The sequence below is a fragment of the Trichosurus vulpecula genome, chromosome 9 (genome assembly GCF_011100635.1).
Source record: "Trichosurus vulpecula isolate mTriVul1 chromosome 9, mTriVul1.pri, whole genome shotgun sequence".
In the NCBI taxonomy this organism is placed as follows: domain Eukaryota; kingdom Metazoa; phylum Chordata; class Mammalia; order Diprotodontia; family Phalangeridae; genus Trichosurus; species Trichosurus vulpecula.
This window is the reverse complement of record NC_050581.1, coordinates 129,600,020-129,624,459: the sequence shown is the minus strand read 5'-3', so window position 1 is coordinate 129,624,459 and position 24,440 is coordinate 129,600,020. Positions and strand designations below refer to the sequence as shown.

Here is a 24,440-nt window from a genome sequence, read left to right as displayed (position 1 = left end):
GTCCTCAAAAGCAATTTCACTTGACTTTACAGTTATAAACCTTAAAACTCTAAAAATAGTTGATGCAAATGAGCTGATGGACCACAATACCCTGCAGCCATTATTATGCCAGTTGTTATTCTGACTTCAAAAAGGTCTTCTAGTATATTCATCTGAGGGGCAGTTCTTTGGACTTTAGTATACTCTGCATCTCCTCAATACTCTGTTTCTTTGCAAGTTGATTTTATCAGTCTTCCATACATAAAAGTTCTTTTCTTTCCCCTTCAATGATCAAACTATTTACATACAAAGGGGAAGAAAGGGGCAGTACTTTACATAAGCAATCAATGGAAAATTATCAACAGTAGAGTCAGAGAACCTGGATTCAAATCTCACCTCATTTTGACTGTCTGTGTGACCTACTGAAATTTATTTTATCTTTCTGGTCTCCATTTCCTCATCTGTAAAATGAATGGATTGATTGAACTAGATGGGCTCTAAGGTCCCTGCTAGCTCTACATGTTATCTCTTTTGATTTACAGATATGTTAGTTATGATTATTTTTTCCTTCTAACAAATAAATTGATAAACAGAATCTTAGAATTAGAAAGGGCCTCATACAGGTCAAGGAGAAAATACTGCAAGCAGTCAGAAAGAAACAATTTGAGTATTGTGGAAAAATAATCAGGATGACACAGGATCTAGCAGCTTCCCCATTAAGGGATCGAAGGGCTTGGAATATGATATTCCAGAGGTCAATGGAGCTAGGATTAAAACCAAGAATCACCTACCCAGCAAAACTGAGTATCATGCTCCAAGTCAAAATATGGATTTTCAATAAAATAGAGGACTTTCAAGCTTTCTCAGTGAAAAGACCAGAGCTGAATAGAAAATTTGACTTTCAAAACACAAGAATCAAGAGAAGCATGAAAATGTAAACAAGAAAGAGAAATCATAAGGGACTTACTAAAGTTGAACTGTTTTGTTTACATTCCTACATGGAAAGATGATGTGTGTGATTCATGAGACCTCAGTATCAGAGTAGCTGAAAAGAATATGCATATATATATATATATATATATATATATATATATATATATATATGTGTGTGTGTGTGTGTGTGTGTATGTATGTATGTATGTATGTATATATGTAGGTGTATATATAAATTATATATATAGACAGAGGGCACAGGGTGAGTTGAATATGAAGGGATGATATCTAAAAAAATAAAATCAAATTAAGGGATAAGAGAGGAATATATTGAGAGAGGGAGAAAGGGAGAGAGAGAATGGGGTAAATTATCTTGCATAAAAGTGGCAAGAAAAAGCAGTTCTGTAGGAAGGGAAGAGGGGACAGGTGGGGGAGGGGAATGAGTGAATCTTGCTCTCATCGGATTTGACCTGAGGAGGGAATACCATACACACTGAACTGGGTATCTTACCCCACAGGAAAGAAGGAGGAAGAAGATAAAAAATGGAGGACAATAGAAGGGAGGGCAGACAGGGGGAGGAGGTAATCAAAAACAAACACTTTCGAAAAGGGACAGGGAGAAAATTCAATAAAGGGGGATAGGTTAGGAAGGAGCAAAACATAGTTAGTGCTTCACAACATGAGTACTGTGGAAGGGTTTTACACAATGATACGCATGTGGCCTATGTTGAATTGCTTGACTTCTTAGGGAGGGTGGACGGGGAGGGAAGTGGGGAGAGAATTTGGAACTCAAAGTTTTAAAAACAGACGTTCAAAAACAAACAAAAAAAACGTTTTTGCATGCAACTAGGAAATAAGATACACAGGCAATGGAGCATAGAAATTTATCTTGCCCTACAAGAGAAGAAGGGAAAGGGGAATGGGAGGGAAGTGGGGTGACAGAAGGGAGGGCTGACTGGGGAACAGGGCAACCAGAATATATGCCATCTTGGAGTGGGCGGGAGGGTAGAAATGGGGAGAAAATTTGTAATTCAAACTCTTGTGAAAATCGATGCTGAAAAGTAAATATATTAAATAAATTAAATTTTAAAAAAAACTAGGAAAAAAAGAATTTACTTCATGCAAAGTGCTGTACTAAGTACTGGGGGATAGAAATGGAAAGCAAGGAAGGCTATTCTTCTTCTCGAAGACTTTATAATCTAAGAGAAGGAGTCAACATATGTAGGAGGTTTCAGCTACAAGTCAGATAGAAAGGTTCAGTGGCCTTTAGGATGCAGTAGCAAAACAAATGATAATGAATCTTCTTTAATGCCATTTCCATCAACAAAACCAAGTGAATTTCTCATTAATTCTCATATAATTCTCATAAAAACATCTACCCCTACCTCCCTTTGAATGCAGGAATTCCTTCTATAATATCCCTTATGGTCAACCATCCCTCACTTGAACTCTTCCAGTAACAAAGATCTCATCACTTTATGCATTAATCTTTTCCATTATTAAATAGCATGAATTGTAAGAAAGTTGTTCTTTTTAGTTAATCAAAATATGATTCACTATAGCCTCCAATAATTGACTTGATTTTATATTTGGTAATACAGGAATACATTTTTTGCTCCCTTTCCATATATTAGTCTTTTGAAGTTACCTAGATTTCCTCCAAAATCTTTCAACAGTTTATTATATAATATGATATTCAGAGTCCTTACCAATTACTTATGATCATCTGATTTGTCTCATTTTCTGCTCCACCTACCTTAAATATAGTATCAGTCCAGAAATGAACACAAATAGAATCTGACCTTGAGAAATCCCAATATACAATCTAAATGACACTGAATACAGATGAGAGATCTGAATGATAATCCCAGTTCCAACAACACATGCAATCAACATTTATAATTCTCAAATTCCTTATATACAAGTGAATATAATAATGCTTTTTACCATATCGCTCCCTAAAAGAGCTAATGACAGGAAATTGCATCTAGGTGCCAGAAAGGACAGAACTCTACCCTAGAGTCAGGAAGTTCTGAGTTCAAATCTGCCCCCAGACTCTTCCAGCTATGTAACTGTGGGCAAGTCATTTATTCTATTTGCTTCAATTTCCTCAACTGTAAAATGCGGATATTAATAGCACCTGTCTCCCAATATGGTGAGGATCAAGTGAGATAATAACTGTAAAGTACTTAGCACAGTGCCAGGCACATAACAAGAGTTATATAAATGTTATTTTTTAAATAGTTTAAAAACCAGAGTTTTCTTGATCTGAATACCACCTGTCCTTTCTAATAATCTAGTCTGTATTAGTTTACAGGCCTCTTTAGCTCAGCTAAATTAGAGCTTAGAAAGGTTAAATGACTATATAATGAAACATAGATAGTAAGAAGCAGAAGCAGTATTCAAATCTACCTCCTCTCCCTCTCGATATAGCATTCCTTCTACTATATTGAACTTCATTAGGAGTGAGATTAGACTAGAGAGCCTGTAAAGTCCTTCCTGATACTTAAGATTTTATATAGCTTTTGATTTGCTAAAATGAAAAAAAATTAAATAATAATGTATTTATTTAAGATCTTATACCCTGGGAAGGGGAATACGTGTGTGTGTGTGTGTGTGTGTGTGTGTGTGTGTGTGTGTGTGTGTGTGTAAGAATTAAAGATCATATTCTAGCTGTCTATAACATAATTTTAATGTGTGTATTTTTCTACATGTACATATATGTGTATGTATGTACATGTGCATATATTTTTCATGTACATACAGATATGTATATTGTATGCATGGGATACTATACATCAACATATTTTATTTGATGAAGAAGAGACTAGAAATATAAAATGTTCAATCCACTTAGAACCTTTAATCTTCCATTGGTTTCTGGAAAGTAATTGGGGCATCATAAGGTGAGTATATCCTGTTTGTACTATTTTTTAAGTAGAAAAACTGAGCATTCAGACAGACCCCTACTGGTCACTAATTTCACAGGTAGCAAAGTAGGCTATTTGCAAGGCATAGAAGAAGTTCACGATAGAAACACCTCCACTGCAATTTCAGTACTAACAATTTTCCTAGTTTGAACACCTAGATTAGTCTCAAAGTGATGATAAGACAGAATCTATTTCATACAGTATAACATTATCAAACAGCTGGAGGGCCTTTCTGAGATCAGGACAGCACAGTTCTCATTATAAGTATATCAATTCTCTCCCTCCTCCCACAGAGTATTCCTCATCATGCTGGAGCTTGTTTTCTCAATATCTCTTGCAGAAGCATAATTGCTGGAAGAGAGAGAAAACCACGCACCCAACTGCAGGTTCAAAGAAATCGTAGGGTTTTTCGTTTGTGAGGAACACACCATAATTCCACAGTGGCATTTCCAATCACATACCCGAAAAGGGCCAGCAGGAGGGCAGTGGCTGCCAAGTTCTCTCGGAAAGTGAAGGCTGTTAGCTTGAAAGCAACAATAACTCCAATACTCAGGCTGACTGAAACCAGGTAAAACAGCTTAAAGAAAAAAAATAGGAAATAGCAGATCAGATGAGTTCTTTATCATTATCTACTTATCTTCGAGGGGTCCCTTCATTTTGCATTCATAATATTTTCCTTGCAGGACATTTTATGCATTAAGGTTATCCTCCCAGCTGAATATCTATAATGACCTGAGCAAAAGCATTTAGGAGGCCTTGAGTATAATATTTAAGAAACTACATCTTTTAGGAATGCATTTGACCCAAAGAACTTTTTTAAATCATCAATTAATTTAAATAATTGCATATTTCTTAAGGAATGTATATTATTGAAAATTTTGAAACAGTTTGACAAGTATTTTTTAATATTGGTCAATATCACATATGACTAAAGGTTATATTATCAAGCTTTACCATACATATGGGTCAATACTATTTGTGAGATGACCAAACACACTTTTCTCATTCACAGGACAGTGCCAATATTGAGAATAAAGAATGCATATTAATGAGGAAGGCTCTTCATAGCACTCAGGGTTTTTTTAAATACTTGCTCAATTCCTTAGAAATGAGAGAGAGAAAAAAAACAGCACATCCATCAATTCTATTTTGATTATCCTTTGAAATGTTGAAAGAATTCATCCAGAAGTTTTTCTGTAATGACTAAGTAAATGAGAATTAAAATTCTGTACATATTTACTTAGTTGCAAGAAGACCAGAGGTCAAATTGGAGAAGTTATACATTAAGAAGAAAACATAGTTCTAATAATTTTATACAAGCTTTAAAAACCAATAGAATTTTTCATCTGACCTCACTTTAAGTATTCATTCTGTGGTTACCTTTCAAGCTCCAGTGTATCAGAGCATGATTTTGCTGGTTCTAAAATAGACTTTAGAGCTTAAAGATCACTTGGACATGACCCAGTACAATCCCTTCCTTCGTTTTATAGAGGAGAATATGGAGCCTAGGAATGGTAACTGAGTTGCTGAAGATCATAGAGGTAATAATGGACAGAGCTGGGCTTTGAACACAAGCCTTGGCTCATGCCACTCCAAAGTGGTCTTTTCTCCTGTGGGAAAAGCAGCACTTTATTTATCAGTATCTGTTTTAAAATGACAATGTTGCTTATCTGGCTATGATTATTGATCACTGTTTTCCCCATAAGGAATGACTGTGCTGCAAATCTTAGATATCGCTGGGCATAGCACAGAAATCTTTTTTCTGAGAGGAGAGTGGAAGGCCAGGAAGCAATGAGGCAATTTGAAAGTAAGCCAAGACATGCTTAAGAAGTAAGCCTCATTCACTTCTCAAGACAACCCAGATGCTAGCAAAGGTTCTTCTGGTTGGACTACAAGGCAGGGAGTGCTAGTAAATGTTTAACGACTGGCTCTCTGAGGGAAAAATGTATCTATGACATGCCTTTAAGTTTAATGTGCATTATTAACATTTTCTTCATCATTTTCTTAATTCTAGACAAACAACAAAATAACAAATCAAGCCCTAATTGGCAGCATTTGCTGATTTCTAAAGTATATTCACACTGAAAATTTTAAAAATTAGCTCTGCTGAACCTGTATAGGTGAATGCCAGCACACCCCTGGAAGAAAAGTAGAAAATATAACAGTCTTTACAGTTTGCTTGCAATTTAGAGTTCAACTAGAAAGGGAAATGCATCTTTCCAGATCCAGTTGCCTATTTATTGTTTAGGAAACAAGGTTCCTTCAATTTTAACAATAATAAAAATTCACATTTCTATAATGCTTTAAATTTTAAGTAATTTTCCCAAAAACAAACAAACTGTGAAGTACAAGTGCTGCTATTTCCAATTTATAGACAAAGAAACTGAGGCTTAGAAAGGTGAAATAACAACCAGGGTCACATAGTTTCTAAGTGATAGATGCAAATCCAGGTCTCTTGACTCCTACTCCAGAGCTTTAGAGAGCCATCAGTAAAATTAGAAAAGGCTGATGATGCCTGTGGAAGCATGTACAGTCAGCCATAAGATCCTTCTAAGGTAGGGTTAATTTTAGCTGAAAATCTGAGCTGTGACAAAGCCCCATATCCAAACTCTTGGGGATAATAGTTATCAGTTTCCCCCTCTATCAAAGGAAGGGGCTGGACTAAATGATCTCTATGGTCCTTCCAGCTCTAAATCCTATGAGCCTTTTGGAAACCTACCTATTTATCTGTCAGATACTGAAATAAAACTATAAATACTGTCCATGAAATTGCACCTTATTTTCTAAATTGTTCTGAGGTTATCAGATCTCCCAACCCACTTAGCCAGCTAGCCCATATCCACAAATCCTATTTCAGTAACATACCATATCATAAATGAAATTAGTAAACCAATAGGTCCTATAGCCGAGTCCACTGATGTGCTGCAACCTCTTCGCTCCACACACTCGGTCTTTTACTACAGAACTGCCAATCGATGCGGTGAGGATTGAGAAACCCAACATGATGCAGAGTGCAACTCCACACTGGCGGACACTCTCTAGTCTACAACCAAAGTAAAATAATCAGGGCTGCATTTGATGAAGTAGAGACCTCTGAATGCCATATCTTTTCACTCATTCAATCTTCAGTGTTTTTAAAATTAAAGAGCATCATGACAGTGAAAAAAGAGTAGGCTTAAAAAAGGTATCACTCTTTATTTTTACTTAAAATTAAAGCTAGTAACAAAATGTAATAACAATTATGATTATGATTAATTTTGTATATATTATTCCAGATGGCTTGGGAAGTTTCTTCCAACTCTTGAGTTTCTAGGATTTTTACCTGTATTCAAGCATTACTATATAACACAATGTGGTACACAATGAAATTCTGTATAATATTCATATGTTTGACCTCAAAAGTATTTTCAGTAATCATTCACTGGTAATACAAGGAAGTTCATTACATCTATCAGTTCCAAAACATATACTCCACTGACCTTACTATAGAAAGATTCTAGGGTAGTCATACTATTGATACCAGCATTAATAACTATGGATATAAGATTAGTTATTAGAAGGGGACATAAAAGTTTAAAGATGAGAATTATCAGAACAAATGAAGATTTTCTGTTGTTACTTAGACATATAACTCCTGACATGCACCTCAACATTTAAAGACAATGCACATTTTTCTTGTATAAGGGAGTGACCATTGACAGTTCCCTCATCTGGGCATATGTCAGCTCCTTAGAAAAGGGAGACAACTCAGCGACCAGTTTTCTTCTTTATATTTTCATGTATTATTGCTTAGAGATAGAGAAAATGAAGAAGAATTCTGAAAAGGAAGAGTTGGGAGAGGCTTTTGCCAGATTTAGGATAAAGGTCATCACATTTTCAAAATAAAATAATAATCCTTAAGTTGACAGCATCCTTTAGGCTGGAGGTGACAGATAACTATAGCTGCTGTTAAGGAAATCCAGCTGAGCAGAAGAATAGCTTGGAATCAGAATATTCACCAAGTAGATTGACTAGTTTTCTGAGATGTCATGTCCCATAGGGGGTTAGTCAGGCACAACATGGATAAACTATGCTTACCAATGGGAGCATCTTTTCAACAAAGAATCTTAGCTTGTCAAAGAATTTTTATGGACCTTTCTTGTTATAGAAAGAGGACAGGGAGGTTGACCATTCCAGACTCATAAATTACCCTGAGGATATTAGTTTTCCCCAATCATGTGCTTTTCTGTCAGGTTTCTGTGCCCATTCTTTCCCAAAAATATTGAATGTGTTGATAACAGAGTGTGACTCAGGTTCACATGTGGACTGTGATATATTTGTTATTCCTCTATTTGCTTCACATGAATATCCTGAAATTAAAATCATTCTTCTTTTCAACTTATTAAGTACATGGTTATGTTTAAGATCTAATTGTCTTTATTGTGAATGGATAGGTTTGTGAAACTGAAAATCACATTAGTGGTGCTCACTAAGAGTTACTACAGTGGTAAGTAGCCACAGCATTTTCCTCCACAACACCATTATTGCCAGGACACAAAGAGGTTTGGTTTACAGCATTGGAGCAGCAGTCCTCCTTTGGGATCCCAGGTCTTCCAGTGTGAGGGAATGTTGGGGTGAGCAAGCAGACCAAAGACTGGATGGGCCATAAGAGTTTGGTGTTCTTTGTTAGAAATTCCATAGAAGTATGACATTTTGTAATCATTTTGTTCTAATCAAACAAAAGAACAGTATCTCTTTAGCATCTCTATGTCATCTCCTCTGCATGTATGACTATGTTACTACATTAGTTCCTCATCCCTCTACTGGAATGTAAGCTCCATGAGGTCAGGGACCATGCCTTACTTAGACGTTGTCTCCCTCTGCCCCCAGAACAGGGTTCACACATAGTAGGAATTTAATAAATGTTTGACAAACGGAAGAACGAATAACTGAATATATACAACCTCCCAGCCTGTACTGATCAGTGAGAATTTATCATATCTAGCCAATTCTAGCTACTTGACAATGCTTCACATCGTCTTCCTGCTATTTCATCATGTGAGAGACATGATTGTACTTTTCCAACTGGACCTCCAGCTTCTCTCTGGGACCATGTTGTCCTGAATGGTGAGAGTTTACTTTATCTAGCTTCCATTCCCCTCAAACCTCACTCAAATTCCACCGTCTTGCTCCAGGAACAGTTGGTACCAATGCTTCTTGAAGGAGCATGTCAATAAAATCCTTATTCTATTCATCATCTCTTTGAATTCATGAGCTAAAGCAAGACCCTAGACACTACTCTTGTGTATATGTTGTCTCTTCATACTAAAATGTAATTCCTTGAGGGCAGGAATGATTTCTCTTTTTTATTTTTGTCTGGTGCTTAGTGAAAGCTTAATAAATGCTTTTCCTTAGTCATTCATTCATTCATTGTCCATTATCTTCCCTAGCCATTTTTCTTCTAATAAGTAATGCTACAAATTTGAAAGTCAATGTTAAAATATATTGAAGAATAAAATAGTAACTATAAGAAATTTCTCATTTTATTTTTAGTTTGTCTTTGTATGTTTTTGTTTTTACCAGAGAGAAAAAAAGAAATCTGTATACATCTCATCCAAAGTAATCTCCACAGTATAAGTCGGGGGAAAGGTAAATGATTGTATTTATTTTTAGAGTACATATTTCTGAATTTCAAAAATTAAGTATCTGGAATTAAGAAAATAGCCAGCAAAACTTACTGTTTATTCTCAAAGAAAAGACTTAAAGGAAGTCAATAAACCACTCCTAAATTCCATCTATTTGTGCATTCACTCTACAATGGCATTTCAACTTACATTTTGTCTTCATTCAGTAAGGTTCCTCCATATGGGTGACTATACAGTGTTATTCCTACAGAAGAAATGTCAAAATGTGAATATTATTATGATAATATGTATATTATTGCGATTTATGTGCAATTATTTGTAACAGAAGAGGCAAGCCAATGTAGATTCCAAGATCTCTACCCCTTTCCATTCCAATGTGTGATTCTTATCTCTGTTTTCTCATAAATCCTCCATATAAGATCTGCCTGATGTGAATGAAGCCTTTCTATTATTCCTTAGTGTCCAAGGGTTATCGATGCACAACTAAGATTGTGTCATAAGGAAATTATTAGTCCTCTAGAATATTAAAATGAAATAACTAGTCCTAATCAAATGACATCCAAATTTACTTCAGTTTCTCAGGACACAAATTGCTCTTTGAATCCCAATGGAACACAAAAGTATTGGACATTGGCAACATTTTGATATAGACTAAGTTTGCCTTGATAACAACAGCATACCTTTTTGAGTTCACCAGGAGCTGATAAATTAATCTTCCCTGAGGTGTTAAATGGATGATAAATTGTTTAAGGTGTTACCCTTCCAAGGATATTTGCAAATTAACTTTGGAGACAAAAATGATTTAGCACAAAAAAATAGAATATAACCTCAGGGTAGAAATTTAGACACTTGGACAGGCTAGCGTAGACTTAATTGGGGAGAAAGGAAGAGAAGAACAAAGGGGGACTCACACAAATTACACATGTAATCTATTGTTTTATTCATTCATCCTCATATAGAAAAGTTACTAAATGAATATACATGGAGTACAACACAAAAAGAACAGAAAGGGAATCTAGCACAATTGGGAAAAAATAGATCCACTCAGAGATCATGAAAACACAACGTTAAGGGTAGGAAAAAAACTTCTCAGTAGGGCATACATTTCTCAATAAACAAATTTCCATTTAAAAAGCCATATCCAAGAAGAGAGCAGATTCTTATTGTAACACCCCACACTCCTTAAGAGCATTCCAGTCAACTTCATGGACTTCCCCAACACCCTTAGGAGCATGTATAGATATTTGCTGCCTGTTCCCCAGAGACTGCATAGAGACTTGAACTCCTGAATGACTGAAGATGATGATAATGATGACAATAATGATCATAATGATGACTAGGATGATGATAACTGACATTTATGCTGAGGGTATAATGATGACAATGATGATGACGACCATGATGATGACAATGATGATGATGATAACTGACATTTACACTGAGGATGATAACGATGACAATGATGATGATGATAACCATGACGATGACGATGACCACGACGATGACGATGATGATGATAACTGACATTCTTAGAATGACAGTAATGATGATAATGATGATGATGACTAGGATGATGATAGCTGACATTTATAATGAGGATGATAATGATGATGATGATGACCATGACGATGATGATAATAACTGACATTTATAATGAGGGTGATAATGATGACAAGGATGATGATGACCATGATGATGGCAATGATGATGATGATAGCTGACATTTATACTGAGGATGATAATGATGACAATGATGATGATGATGACCATGATGATGACGATGATGATGATAACTGACATTCTTAGAATGATAGTAATGATGACAATAATGATGATGATGATGACTAGGATGATGATAACTAACATTTATACTGAGGATGATGATAATGATGATGACGATGACGATGATGATGATGACCATGATGGTGATGATAACTGACATTTATAATGAGGGTGATAATGATGGCAATGACTAGGATGATAACTCATAACCCTGTGAGTTAAATGCTATTATTACTCACATATTATAGATGAAACATCTGAAGCTGAGAGTAGTGAAGTGATTCACCCGGGATATTGAAATCATGTTTTTATAACTCTATGTCTAGCACTCTATCCCCTAGGCCACCTAGATACTCATCCCTTTCCTTGATAATTTGTGACCCAGAAAATCTGATGACACAGGGTGCTCTAGATACCAGGGAAGGAAAAAAAAGAAGCAGCTTCTAGCTGAAGGTCTCCAGAGAGGCATTTATCAAGAAGGGAAGACGCGACTTCAGTTGAGGATAGAGGAAGAAAGGGCTTTCTCCACCTTGCTATAATGACAGTTCAGGGATGAGGGGGGTAACTGACCAGGGTTATGCCGGGAGCCTCTGAAGGTCTTGCCTCTCTTGTTCTGCTTCCTTTCCTCTAGCAGCAGCCTTGTGTATATTAAAAGATCCTGGAAGGCCAGAGAGTATTCAAAAGAAGCAATAATGGTTACTGGAGCTATGACAAATGCAACAGCCACAGGAGTAGACCGGTGACAAGGAAAGAATTATCATCAGAAAGAAAAAGAGGCCACTGGAAAGGAGATTCTGCTTGATGTTTGATGTAATGGTGCTCAGCTATGGTGAAATGTAAAATAGCTAATTAACCGCCTAGCAAAGAAACTCTTTTTTTCCCAATGAGGCTTGAATTGTACTAGTAATCATGTTCCTGGATTCTGTTCTAATCATTTTATGATTCTTTATTCTCTGTCATTCCCTATTCCTGTGAGAATAACTACCTGTTCTATACCTTGAAGGACTGAGGGATTGACCAGATTACTGCTCCAGTTAGTTAGATACTGGAACCTTCCTTTACTTCTCCCTATGGGAAGGGGAAACCTTAGCCTAGAGGCTAGAGCCAAAAGTAAAATTGGTCCTCAGGTATCCAAGATGGGGGTAGAATGAAGTACAGGGAAGCTTAATTCCCTTATCGAGAAGACAATCCAACTCAGAACAATAAAACCAGTGCAAATGACAATAGTAGGAAAAGAACAGGGATTGGTGCAGATGGATAGCCTCCTGTGACTCCGGCCAAGCATTTGTATACAGCTACTGGAGGCCCCAGGCTGTAATCTAGCTATGGTACTAACACTACAGAATAGCCATTAGGCTTCAGTCTTCTAAAGTCTCACTGTTCCTATTAGAAGTATATAAACTCCATTAGGAAAAAATATGAAAACTCCCCAATTACTACTTAAACAAGAAGCAAATTGAATTAATAATACCTCAAAGATATACGATTTCAAAAAGTGAGTATACCTGCACCCTGACAAACTGCAACTCCCCTATTACTGAGTAAATCATGTTACTAACAGGGAGAAAAATGCCCCTTGCAGTCAATGTGGTGATGATGAGCTGCTAAAATTTGTCTAGGCTGGACCTCAACAATAGATATCTAATCTACTGCTGGGCCTACACCGAAGGATTTCCCATCTCGGTATAACCTACAAAAATTTGCCCTCTTCTGGAAAAGCAGGGTCCACTGAAGGCTTACCACCTAAGAAATAATAATATATTTCCCAAGGTGATACCTGACCAGGCCTTTAAGTAGGATAACATAAATAGAAAAAAATAGAATTTCTGCTCTTTCACTATAAACCAATCCCTTAGGAGATACCAAATCAAGATATAAAAACAAAATAAGTGAATTTTAAAAAACCCAGCCAGATCTAAAACTCAATGTGATTCTGCCCCAATATCATAATGAAGATATATAGTGTATTTACTTTCCAAAGATGCTATGCCCATTTTTCTGGTGCATATAGCTCCAGTTGGTATCATCAAAAAACAAATTCCTTCATCATTATTCATATCCATGAAGTAATGAGAAGGAAGTTGGCATGCTAAAATTTTAATTATTTCTGGTCCCACAGGATCTCAAAGCTCCTTTGTAAGTTATGCCCTGAAATTAAATTCACTTAGAAATTTGGTAGAGACACAAAAAGAACTAACTAAAAGAAAAGACAAGATGTTGAAGGAACACTGGCATGTGAGTTAGGAAATCTGGGGTCTACTCTCTACTCAGCTATTAACTTGATCTAATTATTGGTGATATCTCTTATCCTTTCTAGGACTCCAAGTGTTAAAGGAATGAGAGTTGTACTAAATAATGTGCAACACCTTTTTAATTCAAGTCAACCAATAATAAGAATCTATTATTCTCCAGTCACTGTGATAGGTAATAGAGACATAAAGACCAAAGTAATAATATGGAGGAGGAGGAAGAGCACAAGAAAACTAGAAACAACTCCTGCCTTCATTGAGTTTATGTACTATCATTAGTCCTGGTCACTTTTTTAAGTATGATGAAGGCCTATATTTGTTAAATAATAGCTATTTTTCACTCATAACATTTATGAGTGGCATATACACATATAGATATAAATATAAATGCACTGAACTGTCTTTTTTAATTATATTGGGCATCAATGTATTTTGAGTAAGGCAGTGTGCCATAGTAGATAGAAAATTAGCCTCAGATTCAGGAAAACCCAAATTCAAGTTCTCCCTCTTCCTCTAATATATACTGGTTGTGTGACCTATGAACAAGTGACCTAACCTTTCAATGTCTTGGTAATCTCTCAGATTTGAAGTTGCCCAGAAGGTACTCATCTACACTGGAAGAGGAAGTTCCTCACTGAGAGCTCCCAATAGCAATGAAAGCATACGTTATTATACAAAATACAAATGTACATATGTTTATGTATGTATAAATCACTTTGTAAACAGTGAAGTGTTACAAAAAATGTTAGCTCCTACTTCATAAACCTTGGATCATAGGAACTTAGATTGAGATAGAACCTCTGACATTATGTGGTCCAACTCCTTCCTTTTAAATATGAGGAGCTGAAGCCCAGAGAGACTAATTGCACGTATTAAATAAATTGCACTTAATAAACGTTTACATACAACTAATTAGTGGTTGAGACCTGCAACATATTCGTAAGAGAGTAACCAGTAATCAAGATAGAATATAAACATCTTGAAGGCAGGGACTGTTTGGTAGTTTGTTTGGGCTTTTTGTCTTTGTATTCCTATAACTTAGCTCAGTATGTTGTGCATAACAGGCATGTGTTCAATGTTTAGTAACTTTAAAAAAGGATGGAATCATAAAACAGGTTAGAGACATACATGTATAAAAAATATAAATTGATCTTTAAACTGCCCTGTGAAGTTAAAGATGTGCGTATCATTGAAGAAATTTGCTCAGGGCCACACAACTGGCATTCAAATTTAGGACATTCTCACTCCAAAAATTAATGTTCTTTCTGCTATACTACAGGTTGTGTCCTAGTGAGAAATGCAATGCCAGAACATTCACATGATCAGCTAGTCCTCCAACCAAAAGAATTCATTTTCATTGGTTTACGGCTAAAGGAAAGCATTGAAAAACAGTTTTAAGGATAACATTTTTTTTCTCTTTCGTATAGGGCCACTCCATATTACATTGTTTTTCATACTATTACATTGTGGCATGTTATATTATAATAGGCCAAATAATATTGTGCCAACTGATCTCATATTTATTATATTTTGTGTCCTGATCTATGATTTCATCTTCATCCAGTGAAAGGATCCCTTCAAACAGTACAAATCAACCACTCATTTAAAATTTAAATTTTAGATGGGAGATGTGACTGGTTAAGTGCCTCATTTACAATCATACAACTAATAAGCTAAGTCAGAACTTGAACATGAATCTTCTTAACTCCAAGGTCAGACATCTGTCCCCTATGCTATGTTGCTTCTCTATACATTAAGTGTAAAATATTCAAAGTGCTATATTTTGATAAAGCAAAAATTCTCTGTGTTCCTTTCATTTCTTCACATTTAAGCCCCACAGAGAATAAATAACAAGTGTACTGTTTTCCAGAATTGTTCATGATTCCTATAGAAAAAAACTTAAAAATTTCATTTTTATAATTGCCATTAGGGAAAATGCATTCAACATCCCCCACTTGCATGTTGTTGTTGTTTTCTCACAACAAATATAAGCAATGCTGATTAGAATTTAAAATAGGACCCAGAGAATGAAATCAGATTGTGTTATGGTTGGTCAGAAGAGCTTCACTTCCCAACTTTCTCAAGCACACCTTTTTTTTTTAATTCTCTAAAGTACCGCAACTACAAACATGTATCAAGCATCTGCTATATGCAAAGCACTTTGAGAGAAAGGTTATAAAATTTAAACAAGACCATCCTTGCCCTGAAGAAGCTTGTCAAGGTCTGACACCAAACCAAATAGCTATAATAAATATCACATGATTAAAAAAACAGAAGAGAACTAAAGCATGGAGAGTAAAGTCTGAGGGAGGAGATGACTTGTAGTGAGGTGCATCAGGGATGATGATAAACATGTGAATGTTGAAGGCAGTGTCTCAAAAAAAATAATGGAGGAAAAAGGAAAAATAGGTTTAAGAGAAAAAAATAATTAACTCAGTTTGGGACATGTATTGGAGCCTTCGATGAGTTATTCAGGAAGAGATGTCTTGTCAATTACATAGATAAAACAGATGTGGTGCGACTTAGAAAGTTTCAAAATTTGCAGAGACTGGGGGAGATGTTGAGTTTCTAGGCTGAAGTTGGTTTATTAGTACATTGGGTACTTTGAGAGGCCCCATTATTATCCCTTTGAGGTCACATATATCCAGGCTGACAAATCGAAAGAACTAATATTTCTTTAGGTTCCTGCTTGACTATTTCATTTGAGTTCTTCACAGAGAGAAGAACTGAGAACTCCTTCATAAAGTTTTATATTTATTATTGTTTCCTCGAAGATAAATAAGAAACAGTAGAAATAAGCAAACACTCAGATGAGGAATTGCTGAGTAAGAGGCTAGAAGAGAGATCACACAAAATAAGTTCTGATAAGAGTATTTCAATGCTACCTTTAAAATTTTGAAGGTTAGAATTAGGAGCAAAATCCAATTTTCAAACTGCTTTGGACTGACATTGAGGCTATATTAAGGAAGAAGTATGAGGCAGTGGAAAACACTTTGGATCGAGACTTGGGTTCAATTGGCTCTGTGACCCTGGGCAAGTTGGTTAACCTCTCTGTGACTCAGTTTTCATATTGGTAAGTGGATTCCCTACATGCATTACCTACCTCACACTATCCTTTCAGAAAAATTCTTTGTGGAACTTGAAGTGTTATGCAAGTACAAGCTAGTGTTAATCATTAATCCCTTAGAATTAAACTTTTGTTTGTCAAATTGCTTTAATCCACCTTGATGATGGATATATACATAATTGGTGAGATTGGTGGCATAGTCAATATAATCTACTTATTAAGAGGAATAAAAATCTCAAAAATTCTTTTTCAATCTGCTGCATTTCATAGTCTAAGCATGGTTCTAATATCACTAGAAATCACGTGGGAAAATGTACAGCAAAAGCCACTAGACAACAAGTTAGGAGATATGGAGACTAATTTCTAGCTCTATCATTAGGTAGTCATGTGACCTTGGGCAAGCCATTTCCCTTCTCTGGGCCTCAGAATTAGATGAGTTAAAGAATTACATACACCTTTTTTAATCCCTCATACATTGTTTCATACCTTATACAAAAAAATGTAAGTAGGAGGGACTTCCATCTAAGGCTAAGATGTGGGTCAGTAAGTCCTATGTATACCAGTGTCTTTCCAGATTTAACTTAATGGTCTCAAGGGTCCCTTTCACCTTGAAATTTTTATGAAAGAGATCTACCCTAAAGTTCTAGAAACATAGTTATTTTCAGTAAGTAACAACTGACCTCAGTAATCCAAGGAAAATATTTAGTGCTTTAGTGCTAACACTATTAAACACATACACATATCCACCAGTCCACTTAAAGATTGGGTTACATTTAATATTCGATGCTATATTTACTATAAATTCATTAATTCTCTTGATTTGTCCCTTCCCTCTAGCCATCATCCTCTATCTCTCTTCTCCTTCATGGTTAAACTCCTTAAAAAGACAGACTACAATTGGTGATTTCACTTCTCTTCTCCTCACTCTCTTCTTAACTCTCTGTAGTCCGGCTTCTAATTTCATTATTCAACTGGAACTGTTCTTTCCAAAGTTATCAATGATGTCTCAATTGTAAAATCTAGTGATCTTTTCTCAATCAGCTTGCTTTTTTTTTAATCTGTCTGTAGTCTTTGACTGTTTGATCACCCTCTTCTCCTTGATATCCTCTTCTCTGTAGGTTTTTGTGACATTATTCTATCTGGGTTCTCCATCTACCTTTCTGACCAGTCATTCTCAGATACCTTTGCTGCTTCATCATGCAGAAATACCCATCCAAGGATCTGTTCTGGGCCTTCTTCTCTTTTTCCTCTATACTGTTTCATCTGGTGATGTCATTGACCACCATAGATTCAATTATCATCTCTTGTTAGTCATCATCCTTGACTCTTCACCTTCTCTCATCCACCAAATCCAATTATTTCCTAAGTCATGTTGATTCTACATTTGCCACATTTCTTGTTTATACCTCCTTGTATCCTCTAATACTGCTGCCTCCCCAGAGCAGGCCCTATTCATCTTATGCATGGACTACTGCAATAGCCTGCTGACTGGTCTCCTCTTTCCCAGCTCAATTCCATCCTCCAATCAGCTATCAAAATGATCTTCCTAAAGTATAGATCTTACCATTTCATTTCCCTATTCAATCAACTCCAGTGGCTCCCTATCATTTCTAGGACCAAATATAAAATCTTCTATTTGTTTTATAAAGGCTTTCAAAACCTGGCTGTTTCTTAACTTCATTTCTTGCCATCATTTCCCACCCAGCTGCACTCCTAGACTTCATTATCCCCCCAATAATTCAGTTTCTTTTTATTTGTCTTACCCGAATAAATTGTGAATTCTTTGAGGGAAAAGTCTGCCTTTTGCCTTTCTTTGTTTCTCAGCACTTAGCATAGAACCCTGCATATAGCAGGCACCTAAAAAATATTTACAAACTAACTAACCTTTCTAGTCTTCTTATTCCATAATCTCATCTGGGTATTCTACAATACACTGACTGTCTTTCTTGAAGTTTCTTTCACAAGGCACTCCATCTCCTGATTGCACACATTGTCCCTGGCTATCCTACAGGTTTGGAATTCACTCCCTCCTCACCTCAGCCTCCTGGTTCCCCTGGCTTCCTTCAAGACTCAGCTGAAATCCTCATTCTACAAGAAAAGTTTCCTGATCTTTATCAATATTAATATCTTCTCCCTGAGATAAGCTCCAAATTATCATATATAAAACTCTTTTGTACATAGTTGTTTGCATGTTGAGCTCCTTGAGAGGAGGAATTGTCTTTTATTTTGTATCTCCAGGGCTTAACATAGTTGCCTGACACATAGTAAGCACTAAATAAGTGTTTGTTCACATGACCTAACAGCCATATACTGTGTTAGGTATTATGACACTATGGAATAAATGACAAGTTTAGAGGTGGAAGGAACTTACTAACCAACTGGTTTAATTCATTCATTTACAGATGAGGAAACAGAGTCCCAAAGAGGTTAAATAAATTTCTTGAGGTCACAGAGGATATAAGTGGCATATTTGAATTCAGGTCTTCTTTCTTTAGATTCTTAGCTCTTTGCATAACATTATATGCTTCTTGTACAAGCAAAACACACAAAGAGGCATTGAGTCCCCCAAGAGGATTTCCTATCATGGGAGGACATGATCACAATTATTTTTATACATAAAAAGTATACTCAAACTTCTCCAGAAATTTACTTCCAAATTTTTTGAAGACATGAAGTAAATTAATGGGTTATTGTGTCAGTCCCATAATTTCATTATTACAGAAAACTCCCAGTGAGGAAATTCCCTTTACCAGCGCATATTGGCACCTGTACTACAACTCAAAGTCTTTTTTTTTTGAAGGCTCATTCTTCTTTTTATTGCCTAAGGTTGGAGGTCCATGATGTTACACATACATGTTCACTTTGTTCGTCCAATGGCAAATGAAGACAGTATCTGGAGATTGATTTTCAATGGTAAAAGACCTTTCAAGAGGGGGAGAATGTCATGTAATGGAAAGAACACCCAATTGGGTTTAGGAGAACTTGCATCAGCTTTGTTATTCACTACGTGATCCGTGGGCAAATCACATGATCTCTCTTATCCTCAGGTCAAAGGGAAAGTTAAAATAAGATCCCTTTTATTTTACTTTATTTTGCATGCAAAAAAACAACTTTTTTTTAAGCATCTGCTTTTAAAACTTTGAGTTCCAAATTCTCTCCCCTGTTCCCTTTCCACCCACCCTCCGTGGGAAGGCAAGCAATTCAACATAGATCACAAATGTATCATTACATAAAACACTTCCACAATGCTCATGTTGTGAAAGGCTAACTATATTTCCTTCCATCCTATCCTATTCAATTTTCTCCCTTGACCCTGTCCCTTTTCAAAGCTGTTTGCTTTTGATTACCTCCCCCCCCATCTGCCCTCCTTTCTATCATTCCCCCCACCTTTTTTTATCCCCTTCCCCTTAATTTCCTGTGGAGTAAGATACCGAATTGAGTGTGTATGTCATTCCCTCCTCAAGTCAAATCTGATGAGAGTAAGATTCACTCATTCCCCCTCACCTGCCCCCTCTTCCCTTCCAACAGAACTGCTTTTTCTTGCCACTTTTATGTGAGATAATTTACCCTATTCTATCTCTCCCTTTCTCCCTCTCTCAATATATTCCTCTCTCACCCCTTAAACTTATTTCATATTTTTAGATACCATCCCTTCATATTCAACTCATCCTGTGCCCTCTGTCCATAGTCGCTTCAACTCCCCTAAAACTGAGAAAGGTCTCATGAATTACACACATCATCTTTCCATGTAGGAATGTAAACATAACAGTTCAACTTTAGTAAGTCCCTTCTGAATTCTCTTTCTTGTTTACCTTTTCATGCTTCTCTTGATTCTTGTGTTTGAAAGTCAAATTTTCTATTAAGTTCTGTTCTTTTCACTGAGAAAGCTTGAAAGTCCTCTATTTTATTGAAAATCCATATTTTGTCCCGGAGTGTTATACTCAGTTTTGCTGGGTAGGTGATTCTTGGTTTTAATCCTAGTTCCTTTGACCTCCAGATTATCATATTCCAAACCCTTCAGTCCATTAATGTAGAAACTGCTAGATCTTGTATTATCCCGATTATGTTTCCACAATATTCAAATTGTTTCTTTCTGGCTGCTTGCAGTATTTTCTCCTTGACCTGGAAACTCTGGAATTTGGCGACAATATTTCACATTGTCTTCCATTTTTTCATTCCTTTGGTTCTGTTTTATACTATCTTGATTTCTCATCAAGTCACTGGCTTTCACTTGCTCCAATCTAATTTTTAAGGTGGTATTTTCTTCAGTGGTCTTTTGGACCTCCTTTTCCATTTGGCTAATTCTGCCTTTTAAGGCACTCCTCTCCTCATTGGCTTTTTGGAGCTCTTTTGCCATTTGAGTTAGTCTATTCTTTAAGGTGTTATTTTCTTCAGTATTTTTTTGGGTCTCTTTTAGCAAGTCATTGACTTGTTTTTCATGGTTTTCTTGCATCACCCTCATTTCTCGTTCCAATTTTTCCTCTACTTCTCTTACTTGCTTTTCCAAATCCTTATTGAGCTCTTCCATGGCCTGAGACCAATTCATATTTTTCTTGGGAGCTTTTGATGTAGGCTCTTTGACTTTGTTGACTTCTTCTGGCTGTATGTTTTAGTCTTTTTTGTCACCAAAAAAGGAATCTAGAGTTTGATCTTGAGTCTGAGTTTGAGTCTGAGTTCATTTTTGCTGCCTGTTCACGTGCCCAGCCAACTACTTGACTCTTGAGCTTTTTATCAGGATATGACTGCTTGTAGGGTAGAGAGTACTTTGTCCCAAGCTTTAGGGTGCAAGCACTGCTGTTTTCAGAGCTAATTCTATTCCACTGTCACCCCAGGTCCTGTCACCGCAGCTCTCCTCCTCCCCCAGGAACCACCAACCAGGACTGCAACACATATCCAAGCAGGACACAGCAAGAAAATCTGCCTTTGTGCCCACAAAGCGCTCCTTGTACTCCCACTCTGATCTGCTGCTAGATTCCTCCCACTCTGGAAGCCCCTGATGCTGGCACTCCGGAGGCAGCCTCGGGAGCTTCCTGCTGCTGCTACTGCCACTGCTGCACCACCTCCTCCACCCCCAGAGCTGGCAGCCAGACCACTCTGAACTCAATCTGCAGTTTTCCCCTAACCTTCTCTTTGGCTTTTGTGGGTTGAGAAATCTGGTAACTGCCACATCTCACTGTTTCATGGCCCCAAGGCCTGTTCCAGTGGGCTGACTCCGGGTCTGGTCTGTCCCAACGAGACCCACGCGGGTCGGCCCTCTGCTCTCAGCACCGCACGATAAGCCGGTGACCATCCAGGCTCTCCTGGGCTGGATACCTGTTTCCCTCTGCTATTTTGTGGGTTCCGCAGCTCTAGAATTTGTTCAGAGCCATTTTTTACAGGTGTTTGGAGGGATTTGGGGGACAGCTTAAGCAAGTGCCTGCTTTCAAGCTGCTATCTTGGCTCCACCCCCCCATTACAATTTATAGTCTTGAGGATTTGCCTGGGACACTGAAATGGTGAGTGTCGTGAAAAGGGTCACATAGCCAGTGCTGATCAGATGTGGCATTTGAACTGAGGTCTTTCCAAGTCAGCTCTTAATTCCCTAAATCACACTGCTTCTGTGTAACAGACCCAGATGTGGAGGTATATGTAGATGCAAATGTATATAGATACTGGCATAAATATGGATATAGATGTAGAAAACCCTTGAGCAACGTTCATTACATCCCTCAATTATCTTCAGTAGACTACTGTATCATTTACATTTATTCAATTTATCAGAGAATTATCCAGAGAAAATGTTAGGTAAAAAACACTTGAGCTTTCTATATCCTACATGGTTTCTAGATTCAAAATGTTTGTTTTTCTCAGATTTTTCTCTGATTTTTTTCAATCATTCAACAAGCTTTTGTTAAATATGGGGGCTAGTCGGAGAAAATGCTGGGAACAAAGAAGTGGAGTACCTTGTTTGTGGAACAGCCAGGAGGCCACTGTCACTGGATCAAAGGTTAGGTATCTCAGAGTAAGGTTTAAGTAGACTGGGAAAGATATGAGGGGGCTAGAGCTATATACTTATAAGTATATACAAATTACATGCAGAATAAATACAAGCTATTTTCATGGGGAGGGGTAGGACTAACAGCTGGAGAGAAGAATCCAAAATAGCCTCATGGAAGAAGTGTTGTTGTGGCAGAGCTTTGAAAAGAAGCTGCTGGGGTGGGGGGGGAAGAAAAAAAAAGAAACTACATATTCTCAGAAGCAGCAGTAATAACCATCATTAGAGTCAAATACTTAAAATGGCTCCATTTCGAGTAACCATTATATTTCATAATTCCAACAGAATAAACAGCTTCATACTTTTGGATACAGCAATGTTCAAGTGCCTTTAGGTTTTGAGTACAATTAATTAATTAGTTCTAGGAGATAAAATGCCAAAAGAGGAATCTCTGAGATGAACATGTTCAGTTCTCCTTTCATTGATGTAACTCACTTCAAATGTCCTACATTTTCACAAGCTGTATATAGAGGCCTTTCAGTTAACCAAAGTTTGTCTAATAAATGCCAAAATTACAAATCGGTATGTCCTGGGAGGGAGAGGATATTAAAATGTTTCTCCTGTATGTCTATCAGAAAATGTTAAGCCTTAACCATAGCACATGTGACCTGAGTTATAGCAAAGTAAATATCCAATGACATAGTTAATGGGTATTTCGGTAATCAAAATAATGTACTTATATAGGATAACATTAAAAATTAATCCCTACTGCTTCTTCCTGCATTTTGTACCTTTGGTTGCTGTTTGCCTTACCTATGGTTAGATCTGGGTCTCCACATCCCCACGCCTTACTACTTACACAAGTTAGGGAATCCTAATATTCTCCAGAAAGCCTTTCCCCAATTGGATAAGTGATGATCATTAGCTGAGATAATGCCCATGTTTACCTCCACTAAACAAAGTTTTAATAAATAAGCTAAATGCTATATTTATAGCATCAAGAATTAAGATAATAATAGCTACTATCCATATATTACATAATGCCTTAGGGTTTGCAGTGTTTAAAAATATTATCTCATTTCAGCTTCACAGCGACCCTAGAGGTGATTATTATTAACTCCATTTGACAGATGAGGAAACTGAGATAGACAGAGGTTAAGAAACTCGCCCAGTGTTATACAGATGGTAATTATCTGAGGCTGGATTTGGACCAATGTTTTCCCGACACTAGGTCAAGCACACTAACCAACTGAGCAATATAGCCACATCATGATTTACATAGTGATATGTAGATAGATAGATCCACATATACATATATGTATGTGTGTGTGTGTGTGTGTGTGTGTGTATATATATGTATATATATATATATATGCATAGATAGCTAAAACCTCATTTGACCATAATATGTAAGAGAATTTCATCATGCCATCCCATTGTACGCTGGAATTCCTTAAAGATGAAGTCACCTTACCTGAAAAAGGCACTTCATCTTACTGGTTTTTAAAATAATTATTTCTATATAAAGGTGCATGAAAGGCTAAGTTCTGATACAGCTGAAATTTCTTTAATTATAATCTATAATAAAAAATTCAATTTTGAATAGAATCCTGATTTCTGTTACAAATGTATGCAAATAATTCAGTAAATGCCTACAAGTTAAATAAATACTAGATGGAAGAAAAAGGAGTGAGGTCTCCTCATGAAGATGGAAAGGTCATAAAACAGAAAAAAAAATTCCCCTTAAAAAGGAAAAGCTGATGAATGGGTTTCATGAATGATCACAAACATTCTATTATGACTTGACTCTCTCTGTCTCTCTGACTCTGGCTCCCTGTCTGTATCTCCCCCTCCCTCCCTCCATCTCTCTTCATCTCTCTTCATCTCTCTCTCTCTCTCTCT

At 36.7% G+C, this 24,440-nt stretch overlaps 1 protein-coding gene across 1 annotated transcript in view; it reads right to left on the bottom strand.

Moving 5' to 3' along the window:
- ABCA13 (ATP binding cassette subfamily A member 13) overlaps positions 1-24,440 on the bottom strand; it is a 519,839-nt gene that overhangs the window by 138,391 nt on the left and 357,008 nt on the right. The window contains exons 54-56 of the mRNA XM_036739641.1: positions 9,656-9,710; positions 6,708-6,885; positions 4,304-4,419 (exon numbers count right to left, since the gene is read on the bottom strand). Of these exons, the coding sequence (XP_036595536.1) occupies positions 4,304-4,419; positions 6,708-6,885; positions 9,656-9,710 (349 nt within the window). The remainder of the gene's footprint in view (positions 1-4,303; positions 4,420-6,707; positions 6,886-9,655; positions 9,711-24,440) is intronic.